This window comes from Peromyscus leucopus, chromosome 4, assembly GCF_004664715.2.
Source record: "Peromyscus leucopus breed LL Stock chromosome 4, UCI_PerLeu_2.1, whole genome shotgun sequence".
In the NCBI taxonomy this organism is placed as follows: Eukaryota; Metazoa; Chordata; class Mammalia; order Rodentia; family Cricetidae; genus Peromyscus; species Peromyscus leucopus.
In genome coordinates this window covers 88,852,959-88,869,324 of record NC_051066.1, presented here as the reverse complement: position 1 = coordinate 88,869,324, position 16,366 = coordinate 88,852,959, and the positions used below count along the sequence as shown (strand labels likewise).

Sequence of the window (16,366 nt, the reverse complement as noted above, 5' to 3'; positions counted from 1 at the left end):
TCTGTGTGAAACATTTTCCTTGTGCTCATGCTCTGTCTCATCCATTCAAGCACCCCTTCAGTAGCTGGTGCAATACTGTGTCTAGACATGCCATGTGGTGAGAATCAATCAAATCAATAGACTGCATAAACCGCATCTGGATTTCAAAGGGGCATCACTTAGCCAAAGAATTGGATTTTTACTCTTGTTCATATATTTGCATTTGCATGATAAACTTCAGTATTTTGAGTGTACTGAGAATGTTTTTTAAAATGAAAGTGTTTATCCATCTTTTAGCCAGGCAACATGACTCTGGGTAAAGACATTTGCTGCCAAAGCCTCATAACCTGAGTTGGATTCCTAGAACCCATGTGGTAGAAGGAGACAGCTAATTTGTGCAACTTAACCTTTGATCACCACACATGAACAGCAGTACATGAATACACACACACACACACACACACACACACACACACACATACACACACACACACACACCAAATAGATGTAAAAAAATAAAGTCTATTTATTTGAAACATTTTGCTAAATTATTTGACAAAATGAAAGACGTGGGACATGGAGTTTTATTGATCCTTGAGTCCACCAGAGAAAACACTTGAAAACATTTATTTAAATCTCGCTACTGAGATTTAGACATCTTCATGGTTGATGTTGAGAATTTAAATAATATTCAGAGTGACCAAGAGGATAAAAAATACTTTCTTAGAAACAGCACATGCTCTGACCATAGGGTACTTTGCTTTCCTGGCATGCCACATGATGTTGTATTTAATTCAGGCCCAGGCTGGTGATTGTAAAATATTATTAAGACTCTCCTAATAAACAGGTATCTCTGGAAAGAAACATCTGTTCATTCAAGGCCACTCTTAAGGTTGTTTGGAACTTTTCTACATGACTGTGGCTGAATCAGGTGTTTTGAATACGTGGGTTTCCCTTGTTACATCATGATGGAATATAGGAAGCAGAACCAACAACACTTTCACCACAAATGATTCTTTCATGTTTGCATGTGAATGTTCCATGAGAGGAGAGAGAGAGAGAGAGAGAGAGAGAGAGAGAGAGAGAGAGAGAGAGAGAGAGAGAGAGAAGAGAGCAGGCAGATCTAAATGTTGACTTTTCACATTTAGTCAGAATAAGGGTTAATTTGCAGACAGATCAGAGACCCACTTGCTTGCCCAATCAGGAGTCCCATAAAAGTCATAAAACCAGAAGCCATAATATATAAGTAAAAGTCCTGGGTATAGTGGCACACCTTTGATCCCAGCACCTGGGAGACAGAAGCCGCAGATCCCTGGGAATTCAAAGTCAGCCTGGTTTACATAGTGAGTTCCAGGCTAGCAAGAACTACATAGTGAGATCTTGTCTTGAAACAAACAAACAACAACAAAAATGTAATATATATGAAAGATCTGTAAGGTTAAAAAAAGAGAGAGAGAAATAAAAATAAATGTTATTTAAATTCTTAACCAGGAGTTTAGAAACACAGATTCCCCAATAGCTGTAAAATAGCAGCTTTCTGATTCCTCATAGGAAGACAAAGCCTTATGAAGTATACACATATAGCTTAGTTTTGTCTGTAATAGTTCATTGTTTTCAGACTGCCATTTTGAGAGAGTTCAACAGCTGAACTAAAATATATAAAGGAGATGTGAATGAGATAATCCCAAAGTCAGACGCTGCTCCCATTTCAGCATTCTTTGGTTTCAGCTGTTAGCTAGAGATCATTTAGATTGTAACTGCAGGAGCAAGAAATGCTTTTCATGCAAATTCTTGGCATTGCACATCTCTCTTTGAAGAACAAGTGGGCATTCTCCAAACTACTAGGCTAGGAGGCTGCTTTTCTTTCTTCAGCCCAGCAGCTGTAAGGAGATACAAAAGGCAAGGCCAAATGTCTTTTATGTCACACTTAGTTTCATTCTAGAGAAGTTCTCCCAGAGGCATCATTTTATTTTGTACTTTTTAATGTTTCCTAATCCACTGCAATAAGCAAATATTTCTATAATGGGAGGAAGGTTAATTTAGATCAGCAGTTTTATACTTACCATATCAAGAGGAAAACCAACCATGTATGAAAATGTCACAACACAACCCATTATATTGTGCAATTGAATGTTAAAAGAGGAAAAGAAAACATATTATGGTATATGGGCAGTGGGCCTTTTCATTAAGTTATATATACTTTTATTGTGATGGAAGAGGATCGTATGCATTTGTAACTCATAATCAGATTAGTGATGACTTGTGAAATGAACAGCCTATTTCCAATTTCAAGTATTCTCGTCATCATATCCATAAAGTCATTCTTTTCTCTCCCATCTATTTCTTCTTTTTGTCCCACAAAATGTTCTATAGTAGATTCCAAAAATAGATGAGAATACAGTAAAGTAAAAAGTGGAAGAGAAAGAAAACGGAACACCAGGGATGGTTTTGTACAACAGACCACAGCCGTCTTGGTTTGTGTTAACAGCTGGACCACATATGTTGTTTCAGGAACCGTAGACTCAAAACAAGCTTTTTTGTTTGCTGAGTGCTATGATTCTTAGTATTAGAATTGGACAGGAAACTCTCCTAAGTAGCTTGTAGAGAAGATCATGTCCCTGAGGTGGTCATCATAGCAATGTCTTTACAACAGAGGGAATGACCTATTCTTACTCAGTCCCTCAATATACACTAGTGATATCATATTTTTTTTTAAAAAGCAAGAGGTCTATGTGCCATCAAGATGAATTAATGGGGAGAGTGCTTGCCACCAAGCCTTACAACTTGACTTTGATTCCCAGAATCCAGATGATGCAATGAGGGAACTGACGCCCACAAATTGTTCCTGACTTCTACATTTACACCATAGTTGGCACTCATGTGCAGATGCCACACACACAATGGCTCAAATAGAAAATTTTAATTAAAAAACTATTTCCTCAAAATAGAAAGAGAAGTTCTCTATTGAAGGAAGGAAGGAAGGAAGGAAGGAAGGAAAAACAGGCCTGAGGAATGAACCTTGCAGCTGGCAGTCTGTTGAGCTTCATCTACAACTTAACCCAGTTGACCACACACAGAAGAAAGTCTCAAAACAGAGTTAGTCCCTAAGAAGTGCTCAATAAACAACCATGATTTGCCTAATTGGTATACCACTCTCTTGCGTTTGATGTGTGTCTCTTCTTTGACAGGGAACAGAGGAGTTTCACATCATGCAGATGAATGGAAACTCACCCGCTATACATGGCCATGACAGCTTCTGTAAGCAGACAGTCAGTGAAGCTTAAAGGCTTGGACATTACCATGTTTGGGCTATCCAAGAAAAGTAGGCTTGCTTCAGGTAACACTTGAAAAACCAAGACTCCATAAATAGATTTACTTGCTAATATGTGGAGCAAGCCAAATCTGAGCTAAGAAGGACACCTTCCAAGAAGGAACCTACAAGGGTGAGCACTTGATGCTTGAAGGACACACTCCTTTTAAGGAATTAAAAAGGCTATGCAGAACTCTTTTCTGATTTCCCTGCCTTCTACCATGGTGTAGGCCAATGAAAATGCATCCTTAGATAATTAAGCCCACATGACTCCAGAATCTAGCAGGATTTCTATCAGTACCCACCTCCCCTTCCTCCTGGTCTTGTCTGCCTTTCTGAATCTTTTTAAATGGCTTGTTACAATTGGTCTTATTATGTCAGAAAGCAGGGATTCCTTCTGGAATCTTGGAATCTGCCAAGAACAGAATCAATTTGGGGGTCAAAATACTCTCCCAGATAGGTTAATCTCTTTGATGGTTGCATGAAAAACAAGCAGTAAGCCGTAAAGATTAGCCATGCCTGAGCACCAGGATGTGTGGGCGACTACATCTCTCCCAGTCACATCACTTTCTTTTTTTAATGAAAATTGAAACTGAGCCCCTGCCAGAGGGCATGAGGATGAACAAATGTGTAAGGAGATAACATAAAAAATGTTTAGGAAGGCTGGCCCCTTACCCTGCTGTGGTCTGGAGAGAGAGCCTCTCCCAGGCTCCTCAAAGGCACATGGAATGCGGGAGGGACTGGAGGGGTAGAGCAGCTTGTGGGGAGGAATTAAGTGTGGCTTGGTCTGTTTCTGTCTTCTCTGTAAATACTACAACACCTCCAAATGGAGGAACAGCTGAGATAAGTGACTGCTAATCCCCCAGTGCAGGGGAGGAGGCTGGGCTGCTCCCTTTCAGATCCCAGCAGATGGTGGATGAAACAGGCTTCCCCCAGGCAAGGACACAGGGAACTGTCCCACCTTCTGTCCCTTTAGCTTGCTCTGCACGTCACCCTCATAGCCTATTGCGCCAGGAAGGACCTTGCTGGCCCTCCACAGCCCTGGGGACTCGCCTGGATTTGCTATTCCACTGGGATGCTCAAGGTCAGCCAAGCAGGACTCTGGCCAATAGTGACAGTTTGGGCTTCACCCAGCAAAACTCTGTGGGCTGGGGAGACACAGTCAGGCAATTTGTGGAAAGGAGAAACTCACCTGGGCAATAGGGTAAGGTCTCACTAAATACAGATTCATTCCTCTTCAAGGGTGGAATCCCAGAACTTGGACTTCTATTAGGCAGCCCAGCTGTAGGCAATTCTAACATCCCCCTTTGAAGAACAGCAATCTGGGAGACCTGAAGGCATGAGAAAGTGGTTAGGAAGCAGGCTCACTCAGGTGCCTCATTGCGTGCTGGTCTCTACTATTTGTTCATCTTTGTGACTTCAGGTGAGAGTCCCAGATTCTGAGGACTAGGACTCTCTCAAACTTTGGGAAGTGGCTGTTCCTGGATTTTAAAATCATCTTAGTTACAATAATCATGAACATAAAATTAGAAGACTGACAGCATAATAATGTGGATGTACTTAACACTATTGAACTATACACTCACTATCTCAGTTTCCAAATTAAATAAATCACTGAAAATTTGTGTTAAATGAAAAACTAAAGATTCTTATCAACTTAATTAACTTACATTTTAAAAGATGTAAAACAGAGTTTAGTGTTTCTAAAATGTGGAAACAAGCAGTGATACAGTAGTAAATATTTAATGCTATAAATCTTTAAGGATAAGACTGAAAAAACCATGGGAAATAAAAGAAAAAAAAACAGACAAGTAGAATTATAAACTAAAAGGTATCTGCACAGCAAATGAAGCAATTCTCAGGAAAAAGATGTATAGAATGGGAGGAAATATTTGCAACTCTGTCTGCCAAAGGATTAACATGTATATGAGGAACAAAAAGAACCCAATGACCAATTTAAATAAAGCAAATAAATAAATAGAACAAAAGTAATTTGAAATTGCAATAGATTCAAATAGATATTTCTCAGAAGAAAACATTCATAAATAGCTAATAGTCAGCAGGCATAAGCAAATAGGGAAACAGTGTCACTAATTAGGGAAATGCAAATCAAAACCACAATGAGCTATCCATTCACCCCATTTGGAATGAGTTATCATCAAAAAGCCAAAAGATGTTGAGGAAAGCAGACTCTGGCCCACTGTTGGATGGAATGTGTGTTAGTGTAGCCATGAAGGGAAACAGTTTTGGGTGCCTCAAAAACTTTCAATTACAACTATTACATGATGTGGTGCCCCCTCCCCAGGGGATCTATTTCCAGTAACAACAATGTCTGTATCTCAAAGAGATGTTTGCATAGCAGTGCTTATTACAATAATATTCACAAGAGCCAAGAAATGCAAACAATAAGTGTCCAGCAACTGGTGAATAAAGAAAATATCGTGTGTGTGTGTGTGTGTGTGTGTGTGTGTGTGTGTGTGTGTGTAAAAGGAAATTCACAACAACATAGATGGAACTAGATCTAGATTATTATATTACATGAAATACAAGTGAAAGACAAGCCCCCATGTTCTAACTCCTGTGAGATCTGCAGAAGATGATCTCATAGATGTTGATAGCAAACGGTAGTTACTAGAGGCTAGAGAGAGTAGATTCTGGGCAGGGATGGGAAAGGTTCATTAGCACTAAGTTACAGTTAGCAAGAAGTCCTTGTGTGTTGTTGCACAGTAGGGTAACTATAGACAATGTACAGCATATTTCAAAAAGTTAGAAGAAAAGGTTTTGAATGTTTTCACTATAAACCTGTAAGAAAAAGTATTCCTTTTTTTTTTTTTTTACTGTAATGTATATGACATTTTATATAACAGACATGAAAATACATTTTCCTTTAAGTGTTAAAGGACTAATGGAGGCCTGGTGAGAATTCTCAGCAGATAAAGTGTACACTGTACAAGACCTGAGATCAAGCCCTGGAATCCACATGAAGGTGGAAATGGTGAACCAACGCCACAGAGCAGTCCTCTAGCCTGCTTCACATACTGTGGCACCAATTTGCTCCTGCTACCTAGAGGCACTAATAGTAATGAATAAGTAATATTCAAAAATTAAAATGTGTTGAATGGACTGCAAAACATAGTTCTAAAGTGTCTTAAGGATGGTATTGCCTCCCCAAACTGGTGCTCAACAAATTTACCCATACTTCACTAGGACTCACAGTCTTAGAGTGAGTGGCCCTAATAGCATTGCAAAGTATCAGATGAAATATCACTGTTCCCAGTTCTGGAGAACTTCAGCACACATGCAGTGACCACAGGAATCTCTCATCAGCCACTGTCAAGCAGCAACTCTCTCCTACAAGTTCATGAAGTTCAGATCCATTCTACTCTAGAAACAAGTAAGCCAGAGGTGATTGTTGGCCCATGCCTGGAATCGCAGCACTTGGGAGGTAGAAGTTGGAATGTCAGAAGTCCCCTGCCCCCATTTCTAATGACAGAGTGAGACCACCTCTTCTCCCAGCATGTACTGTAAGTCTCTCTGACTTCCACAGTTGCCACTGAGGATGAGTCCTGCTGTGGATTATTTATCACTGAATTTTGTCTCACAAGGATGGAACATTACTGAATCGAGGGATGAATGGCAGTGACCCAATTTTTCAAAGCAGAAAGCTGCTGCTGTCTCTAAAACTATCATTATTGAGTGGTAATGGCTCAAGTTTGGTTTGTCTTGTGTATGACTTACATTGCTTGCCTCTTACTGGGACAATCCTTGATAAACCCTGTGAGAACTGAGTTATTGTGCCCCGTTCGGGGCGGTGGATGGGAATGGCGTCTCAAAGAATTTGTTGGCTTGCCTAAGACCAAATGTGCAGTATGTAGTTAAGTGATGGAGGCAGGATTTGAAGCCTATCACTCCTTCTGGTTCTCCTGTTCTCTGCTCTTTGCATCCTGTCAATGGACATTCTCACTGCAAAGTGCCGATGGTACAGCAGGGCTTGATCTCAGCCCGGCAGGCCTCTCCCCTGTCTCCATGGCCCAGCTGCCCAGCAGTTTCATCCCCAGACCATCCCAAACATGGTTGGGAAGCTCTGAGGGGAGGACCCAGCATTCCCCAGCCCCAGAAGTATCTAATCAGCAGTCCTCCTCAGCATATCAGTCCAAGCCCACTCTAGACAGAGAGGCCGGTGCCCAGTTTGCTATTTTTAACTGGTGTGAACTGAAGGAAAAGCACACGCATTAAAAGTCCAGGCACTAGTCGAGAACCAAGAATACAGGGCACCCCAGGGCAAGCTAGTGACCTGTGTCCTTCTATCTCCTACACCCCCCTCCTCATTTCAGGCTCTTTCTTTTTCTTTCTGAAAAATGCACAGGTCCTTCAAAGTCTGTTCTCCATGAAGGGGATGACACTCATTTGTAGCAATTCTTCTCACACTTTACTGTACATGCTAGTCTTGGGCTGTACAGTGAATCCAGTTCTGGGGTGGGACTGGGACGCTGCATTTTTAACTCATCCAAGTTATGAAGATGCTGTTTTTGTCCTCAGTCAGCGCTTTGAATAGGAGGGCTGGTAAACCCTCATACCCCAAGTGGCTATGATCGTCCCCACAAAAGCATTTGCTTTTTAAGATGTGCCTTTACTTGGAATGAAGAACTTCCACCCCCACCCCACCCCACTCCCCATTCCCCCTGGCCCCATTTAAAGATGCCCATCTACCTGTTAGCAAGTGGCTGTGTTATGTTTTGGGATCGGTGCCTCCATTTACTCTGGAAGCAGAGGGCCCCTTTCTTCCCTAAATGCGAAGTTTGAGTTTGAGCAAAACCCCTACAGAGTGGACAAGGGTTACTTAACCTTAGGGCTGGACTTGGACAGACCCTCAGGCAATCCTCAGCCTTTCCCTGGCAGCTCAGGACCATGCCTGGGGTGGGTCCAAGACTGGCTTTCCCATTTCGGTGAGCTTAGGCCCAGTTCAGGCTAAATGAGACCATAAGATGCCCTACCCAGGTGCCCCCTTTGCATCCAGGTACTTAAAAGTTGCTCTTTGTGTCTACAAGACTGCCCAGACTCTGCTCCTCTGTCTCCTAGTACTGGAAGATGAGAAGCTGCTGTCTCTCCCTGCAGTCCCAGCCAGCTGTCAGGACCCTTCTCCAAGGGCAGCCTGCCAAGCCTTCTGGCTGGCGTGACTTAGGTCCCTTAGTCTGGCGGGGCTAAAGAGTAATAAACCCACACAGCTACCAGAGAGCTCCCCCACCCTAGCGCGGAGGAAGGGGCTCATTGGAGTCACTTTGTCTTCTCCTGCCCCCAACCCCTTGCCGGCCTGCCCCTCCCTAGCTCCCAATTTGGCCATTGCTCTGGCTGCCCCCTCCCCTTCCTTACATGGTCTGGGAGCCCCCCGGCTGATCCTCTCCCCTGCCCTTGGCTCCAAGAATGGCCTCAGCGGTCCTAGATGGTGCTAAAGCGACCAAATAAGGCAAGGTGGCAGATCAGGGGCCCCCCACCCCTGCCCCCGGCTGCTCCAACTGACCCTGTCTATCAGCGTGCTATAAAGCCGCGCTCCAGGCGACTGACACCCAGTGCCTGCTGCCAGTGCCAGCCCAGCGGAAACCAGCTGCCCCTCGCACGGTGAGTCCCAGCTTTGCTCTGCCCTTGCTCACTTCAGGACCTAGTCCGCACTGTGCCTTTGTGCTCTCCTGGATCCCATACACTTTTTTTTTTTTTTAAAGCAAACTTTTTGGTGTCGTTTTTTACTTGTTTTGTCTTGGGCCTATCAATCCCCTCTATAACACAAAAAGAGCTCACTCCATCTTACCACCGGAGCTTTTGTGGGTCACTGATCTCTAGAACTTTTATCCCCCTCCTGGGGTTTGGATAGGGAGGGAGAATAGGCTTTCTGTTGATGAAAAGGTGGAGAGCTGAAAGGGCTGGAATCAGTCTATTGGCCACTAAGGAGTTGGAACTCCCGGGTGGTTAGGGCCATGGCTCCTTGCAACCAGAGTGGAGCGTGAGCCTCTTGTCCATGGGGGTGTGGGTGGGTTCCTCTGCCTTCTCTCAGCCACACTGGCAGTCTCTCAGCTTCTTCCAGTCCTTTTTTTTTGTTGTTGTTTATGTCTTGAGTACAAGGGAGATTCCAGTTGTCTCCCCACTCTCTACACTCCAATAACCCCACTGTGCCCTGCCACCTTCCTCTCTAAAGGAGGACGAGGCCAGCTCTACAGGCACTCACTGTGGGCCCCTTTCCTGTCCTTAGCCCACAGATTCCACAGAAGCTGTGCCATCATGTGTGACGACGAGGAGACCACCGCTTTGGTGTGCGACAATGGCTCAGGGCTGGTGAAGGCCGGCTTCGCGGGTGATGATGCCCCTAGGGCTGTCTTCCCTTCCATCGTGGGTCGCCCACGCCACCAGGTAACACTCTTTGCCCCTCACAGCCTGATTCCCATCTAGCATAGTCCCGGCCATACTCCTTTGTCATTCCCCCAGTCCAGCAATCAATCCAAGCCACTTTAAGCAACCCCTGCCAACCTACCAACACCAAGAAGTCCAGTGCAGCTCTCTCCTAGGAAAGGCCACCAGCTTCTCATTCCGGGTCTCTGGATTTTCAACTGCAGTGTCTTCTCTGTCTCTGAAACATGGATTTTTTTCTTTGCCCTCTGCCCTCTGTCCGTTCAATTTAGTTCAGATAATACGGCTAACCACTAGAAATGTAACTACTTGGAATTAACCAGCACCCAATCTACATTCTTTTCTCTTGTTCACAGCCCAGTGTACAGGACTCCCCAAAGCTGTAACAGACCTCAATCCTGGGTGCTGCATTTTTAGAAGTCAGCTGTGACCAAGGCAGCAAGTGCCACCTTGTTTATTAAAAGAAATGTCATGCTCTCTGGGTTTGTCGCATGCCTGGCCAGACAGGCTGCCAGGGAGCAGAGCTGGGAGTCCTCGGGCTTGGCCAGTTGAAGGGCACTCCAGGATCCTCTGAGTGGTTTGACTTTTCATCTGAGTGATAGTGGCCTGTCAGCCCATGTACACTGGATCTGATGAGTGTCAAAATCTTTTCTTAAGGGCACTAGAAGCTGTAATGACATCATTAATTCAGTTGTTCTAAAAGATAGTCATCTATTTCTTAGGTGACATCAGTGATAAGCTGAGGAATTTAATTAAGTCATCATGCTATTTCAAAAACAAGATAAGACTCTGTTTCTTCAGTGAAATCCCTTTATTCTCCCCTCCAGAGTTATAATCTAATTAATAGAGATACTCTTCCTCATGTGGAGATAAAGTAAAACATTTATTCTAAATGAATCATTGAATTTAGGATTGTATCTTAACTCTTGGAGGTGGGGTCCCACACTAGAGCCTAGGCTTGCCTGGTACTTGCTCTACAGGCCAGGCTGAACTTAAAGTTATGGCCTGTTTCAGCCTTTTGAGTGCTACGATTATAGGCATGAACCACCATGTCCAACTTTCAAATTCTACTGTTATCATTTCTTCTATTTTACAGCTATTCATCACCTTGGGAATTGGATGTTCATTAACAAGGCCTGGACTATATTCCTGTCTTGGCGAGAACATGATGTTCTCATTTTTTTTCTTTTTTGCAGGGCGTCATGGTGGGTATGGGGCAGAAGGACTCCTATGTAGGTGATGAAGCTCAGAGCAAGCGAGGTATCCTGACTCTGAAGTACCCCATTGAACATGGCATTATCACCAACTGGGATGACATGGAGAAGATCTGGCACCATACATTCTACAATGAGCTCCGTGTGGCTCCTGAGGAGCACCCGACCCTGCTCACTGAAGCCCCACTGAACCCCAAGGCCAACCGTGAGAAGATGACCCAGATCATGTTTGAGACCTTCAATGTCCCTGCCATGTATGTGGCCATCCAAGCAGTGCTGTCTCTGTACGCTTCTGGAAGAACCACAGGTTTGTGTGGACTAGGGAGTAGTAACCAGTTAATCATATGCCCAGAACTCACTGACTTCACAGTGAACCCAAATTCTCACCTGACAAAGGATAGGGTCCCCTCTCTGACCCTCTCAGTATCTGTGCTTCGAGGAAGAGGTGACAATAATTCCCTGAGGTTAGTTTCAGAGACTATTTATTATAAGATCTGATAACATGGAGTTAGATCTTTCCCTTATTTAAGATATGTAATATGCAGCATTCATAGCCCCTGGGCAGACGTATTCAAGGACACACATTCCCCTACAGAGTCTGAATCAAAACAGAGAGACACATTTTAAGTAAGGTTGGCCCCAAGATGCTTACATAACATGCTAACAGCTGATAAGAGGGCTGGCCATTTGAAAGTGTCCTCAGGAAATGTTTCTACTACAGCATTTAGTCAGACAAGCTGCGCTGCCTTCGGAGTTAGTATCCATCCATTATGGATCATTTTTATCCTTTGCCCTAGGGAATCTGATTTTATGTGGAGTAATGCCTAGACTTGTTTCTGGTACCTAAACAGAAGCAGGTTTTACTATGGCTGAAACATCTTCAGTGCTTTATCCCGTTCTCATCTATCTTTTCTAACAGGCATTGTTCTGGACTCTGGTGATGGTGTAACTCACAACGTCCCCATCTATGAGGGTTACGCCTTACCCCATGCCATCATGCGTCTGGATCTAGCTGGTCGGGATCTCACCGACTACCTCATGAAGATCCTCACTGAGCGCGGGTACTCCTTTGTCACCACTGGTGAGTGTGTGTGTGTGTGTCTTACCTGTCACAGCATCCGCCTGTTGGTTTTTGCTTCCTTGATGGATTCACCTCCTTCCCCACAACTGATACTTTCTTCAGAGCTTGACTATGAAGTCCTTTATCTCTGCAGCTGAACGGGAGATTGTCCGTGACATTAAGGAAAAGCTGTGTTATGTTGCCCTGGACTTTGAGAATGAGATGGCTACAGCTGCCTCTTCCTCCTCTCTGGAGAAGAGCTATGAACTGCCCGATGGCCAGGTCATCACCATTGGCAACGAGCGTTTCCGCTGTCCAGAGACACTCTTCCAGCCCTCTTTCATTGGTAAGGGATGGGTTCTGATGTTGAAGTTCAGGTTCTCTAGAAATTCTTGAGTCTCCCAGAGTAATATCCATTTAAATTGGAAGGATGGCAGGGTTCTTGAATCAAAGTCTGGTGTCTCACCCTGCTCAGTCTTTCCTCCTGATAGCTGCTCCAGTGAAAATGACTGAGAATGTTACACCAAATTTACCTCACAGTAGGGGATGAGACTGATCAGTCCCTGATAGCGCATGCCTGATTACTCAAGAGAGCCAATGTATTCCAGTAAGTTCCGTTAGTGATAGACTAGACTTTCAGTTATGCACCATTAAACCCAACCATAACTCTATTCATTATGGTAACTGGACACTTGGTGTCACCAAATACCTTTCCTACACACTTGTTTCCAGAAGAAGCTGGAATCTGATTTTAGTCCATAAATTAAAATTATAAGCCAGGCGTGGTAGCTCACATCTGCAATCTCAGTGCTCAGAAACTGAGGCAGAAGTATTGCCTTGAGTTCAAGGTTAGCCTGGGCTACAGAGATTCATCTCAACACAAAATAAAATAGGTTAATTTTCACTTAAACACATGCGATTCTTTCTGTAAAATATCTCCACACTCCCGATAGCTGCAGGATGTGTTCACTCCAAACAGGCACTGAACACATTTGTCTATCTCTTGGCAGTCTATACTGAATTATCTATTAGCACATTTTAGAGACCTATGTTCCACCTGTTCCCAGCAGTGTGTTATGGGGGAGCATATGTTTTAGATATGAACAGTGGCAGCTCACCAACACAGCAGAATTCTGTCCCCTCCCCTCCATCCTTGCCTGAATGTGTTGTGAGTACTTTAAAAAGAACTTGTTCCTAGGGATGGAATCTGCTGGCATCCATGAAACCACTTACAATAGCATCATGAAGTGTGACATCGATATCCGCAAGGACCTGTATGCCAACAATGTCCTATCTGGAGGCACCACCATGTACCCCGGTATTGCTGATCGTATGCAAAAGGAAATCACTGCGCTGGCTCCCAGCACCATGAAGATTAAGGTAGAGAAAGTTTGTGAGTGGGAGGGCAAAGGCAGATCTTTGTGTTCTAAGCCAAACTTCCTTCCCAGCCTCCTTCTCCTATATCTTAGCTTCCTCTCTTTTATGGAAGTTTTCTACTTAGTGCTAACACTATTCCTGATTTTTTTTTCTAGCACTTCCCCCACAAGATATGAACCTTTAGGACTACTTCTAAATAGTGAATATAAGTAAATATTTGAAACACAGTGCGGGGGAGAGTAATAACTAAACTCACCTCTACATTTAAAAGGCCCTAGGTTTTGAATTACCCTTCATGCATTTAGACTTTTGCCATATTCTTGTCTAGTGTAAAGAAGTAGAGAGATAATGAAATACAGGGAAATTTGCAAAACTTAATTGGCTACATTGCCTTATGGTATAACATCTCCCACATTATTTATTGTCAGTTATTCTGTGATGCATTTTCTGTGAGTGTTCCAAACCTATTGCCTGCTCCATTGTTGGGAACTTCAGAACACACTAATGGTTTTGTTTTCTCTCTGCAGATTATTGCTCCCCCTGAGCGTAAATACTCTGTCTGGATTGGGGGCTCCATCCTGGCCTCTCTGTCCACCTTCCAACAAATGTGGATCAGCAAGCAAGAGTATGATGAAGCAGGTCCATCCATTGTCCATCGCAAGTGCTTCTAAGTTGTCTCTCTCTTAGTCTCCCTTATATTCAGGATGATAGTATTGTGCTTCTTGGAATCCTCTGAGCCCCCCTCCTCCATCTCTCCTCAGTCATTGTACAGTTTGTTTACACACATGCAGTTTGTTTGTGCTTCAAATATTTATTGCTTTATAAATAAATCAGACCAGGACTTGCAACCTACAGAAGCCTGTCTTCTTTCTTGTGGGAGTAGTCCCAGGATGGGAAATGTGTCTGGTACCCGAGGCCTGGAATGGGGAAGGTGTTTGTTTGGGTACCCTGAGCATTACCTTATTAATGCAATGCCAAGTTTGCCCGATAAATTCATATGGCATTGAGACAGGAGTTACAGCACTACATTTTGATTTCATCCTTTGGGATAGAATCATGAATAGATTTTGAATCTTAGAAAGAAAGATTAGTTCCATGGCTTAGTTGTTAGGTTTAGTTCTATAGAAGTAAGAAGAGAAAATGGACAACACAACTATCTACAATTGGTTGCTATATTTGGTATTGCAAATTATTTTAGCACATCTTGCATATTTTTATAACTTAATAGAAAACAGACATATTGGTAATAAGAGGGTCAAAGTTTAAATTTGCCTTTCCTCTTGTTTTATTGCCTTCCTCAATTGTCTGGGGTTTTTTGTTTGTTTATTTGCTTGCTTGCTTGTTTTAGTTTTATTTATTTTATTTTGTGTGTATGAGCATTTTGCCTGCCTGTATACCTGTGCACCATGTGCAAGCCTGGAGCCCACAGAGGTAAGAAGAGGGCATAGATCTACTAGAACTGGAGTTACCAATGGCTGTGAGCCACTCTGTGGGTGCTGGGAATCGAAGGGTGCTCTATAGAAGACAGTAAGGATATTAACTGCTGAGATAGCTCTCCAGCCTTCAGATGTGTTTTTGAAGGATATTGAAGACATGGGAAGGTCTACTTGCCAGGTGTTGCTTTGTCTTATTGCATATACCCACCATCTCTCAGTCTCTTGAACCCAGGTTATGTGAAAGTTGTAAAAAAAAAAGGGGGGGAGGAGTAACAGTAAAAGGCTTATGAATACACAATGACCTAGTGAATTCCAAATAAAATATAAAATGAATCCAAGGTGTTTGTGACAGCTATTGCCTATGTTGCATCAAATGACTTCATTGCAACGTTGGTTCTAAGTACACAATGTGTGTATTTCATATTGTGCATGACGTTGCACCATGGAACACCAACAAACACTGCCTGAAACAGCTCAGATTCAAGACTGTTGTACACTATGAATACAGTGTTTTTATTGTGTGCACAAGGTTTCCTATTCTTATCCAAACATAATAGTATAATTTCTGAAAATGGACTTTAATATTTTTCCTGTCCTGAGCATGTAAGCATCAAGGTACTATATCATTGGACTGTATTATGTTAAAATGTTTGATTTTTTAAAGTTGCAGTCTGAGTTGCTGATGAGTTTTATTTTTAAAAATTATTAAAGGAAGGAATTTTGGCCTGGGATTAGAACAGAATTTCCAGCAATTTCTGAGATGGCCCTCATTGTCCTTCTGCCATTTTTGCATTATTTATTTATGAAAAATGGCATTGTCAGAACTGATAGTTACAAAAACCAAAATATAGATCACTTCCGGAAAATATTGAAGATAATCTCTGTCCTAAAGTATCAAATACTCAGTCAAGATTTAATTCTTCATGTGAAAATAAATAAGTACAAACATCTTGTCAGTATGCAAAGTTACTTTCATCTTTAATAAATGGTAAATATATATACATATATATGCCAAAGAACTATTTTAAAATAAATTCCCTTGTGATTTATCAATGATTTGTATACCTACTTTACATAGCTATATGCCTAGGATCACACACACACACAAATCTCAGGTGAAAAGGAATCACAAGCAGAAATTTTAAGACTTTCCCTAAACAAATTTAGGACGTTGAATATCAGCATGTTCAAAACAAGGAGAAAGGGCAGACAGTTTTGTCCACTTGGTGACAGATTTACAGGACAAACTTGCGGACACATGGTCATCTTAGGGTATTGGGGTGATTAAAATGAAGGTGTGAAGGTCAGAGGCAACAAGAAGTTAAGAAACCACAAAGCATGCTGGGAAAAGCATCTACCAGGAACAGTTTTGTTCTGCCCTTGAAAGACTCATCTACATGCAAACTCCAAACATGTATGACCTGGGGGCTTCAACTGATGGACACATGTCTGTTTAAGAATTAGAATTAGGTAGAGTTTGAAAAGATTGCTCAGTGGTTAGGAGCACTGGCTGCTCTTCCAGAGGACCTAGTTTAATTCCCAGCACCTATATGGCAACTCACAACTGTCTGTAACTCCAGCTCCAGGGGATCTG

General features: G+C 42.8%; 1 protein-coding gene and 1 long non-coding RNA gene across 3 annotated transcripts in view; one reads left to right on the top strand and one right to left on the bottom strand.

Moving 5' to 3' along the window:
• Positions 1-1,415: 1,415 nt before the first annotated feature.
• The window catches only part of LOC114697508, a 48,728-nt gene continuing 33,777 nt past the window's right edge, over positions 1,416-16,366 (bottom strand). Inside the window, exons 1-3 of one of the 2 annotated variants that reach the window (XR_003735194.2) lie at positions 9,810-10,862; positions 4,482-4,620; positions 1,416-1,859 (exon numbers count right to left, since the gene is read on the bottom strand). This is a non-coding gene — a long non-coding RNA (uncharacterized LOC114697508). Of the gene's footprint in view, positions 1,860-4,481; positions 4,621-9,809; positions 10,863-16,366 lie in introns of those variants that run through there. The other variant, XR_005091373.1, reaches the window with a different exon arrangement.
• On the top strand, positions 8,797-14,188 carry Actc1 (actin alpha cardiac muscle 1). The gene is made up of 7 exons (XM_028875762.1): positions 8,797-8,905; positions 9,531-9,688; positions 10,882-11,206; positions 11,819-11,980; positions 12,114-12,305; positions 13,158-13,339; positions 13,864-14,188. The coding sequence occupies exons 2-7, from the start codon at positions 9,560-9,562 to the stop codon at positions 14,005-14,007; spliced, it is 1,134 nt and encodes a 377-aa protein (XP_028731595.1). The 5' UTR covers positions 8,797-8,905; positions 9,531-9,559; the 3' UTR covers positions 14,008-14,188.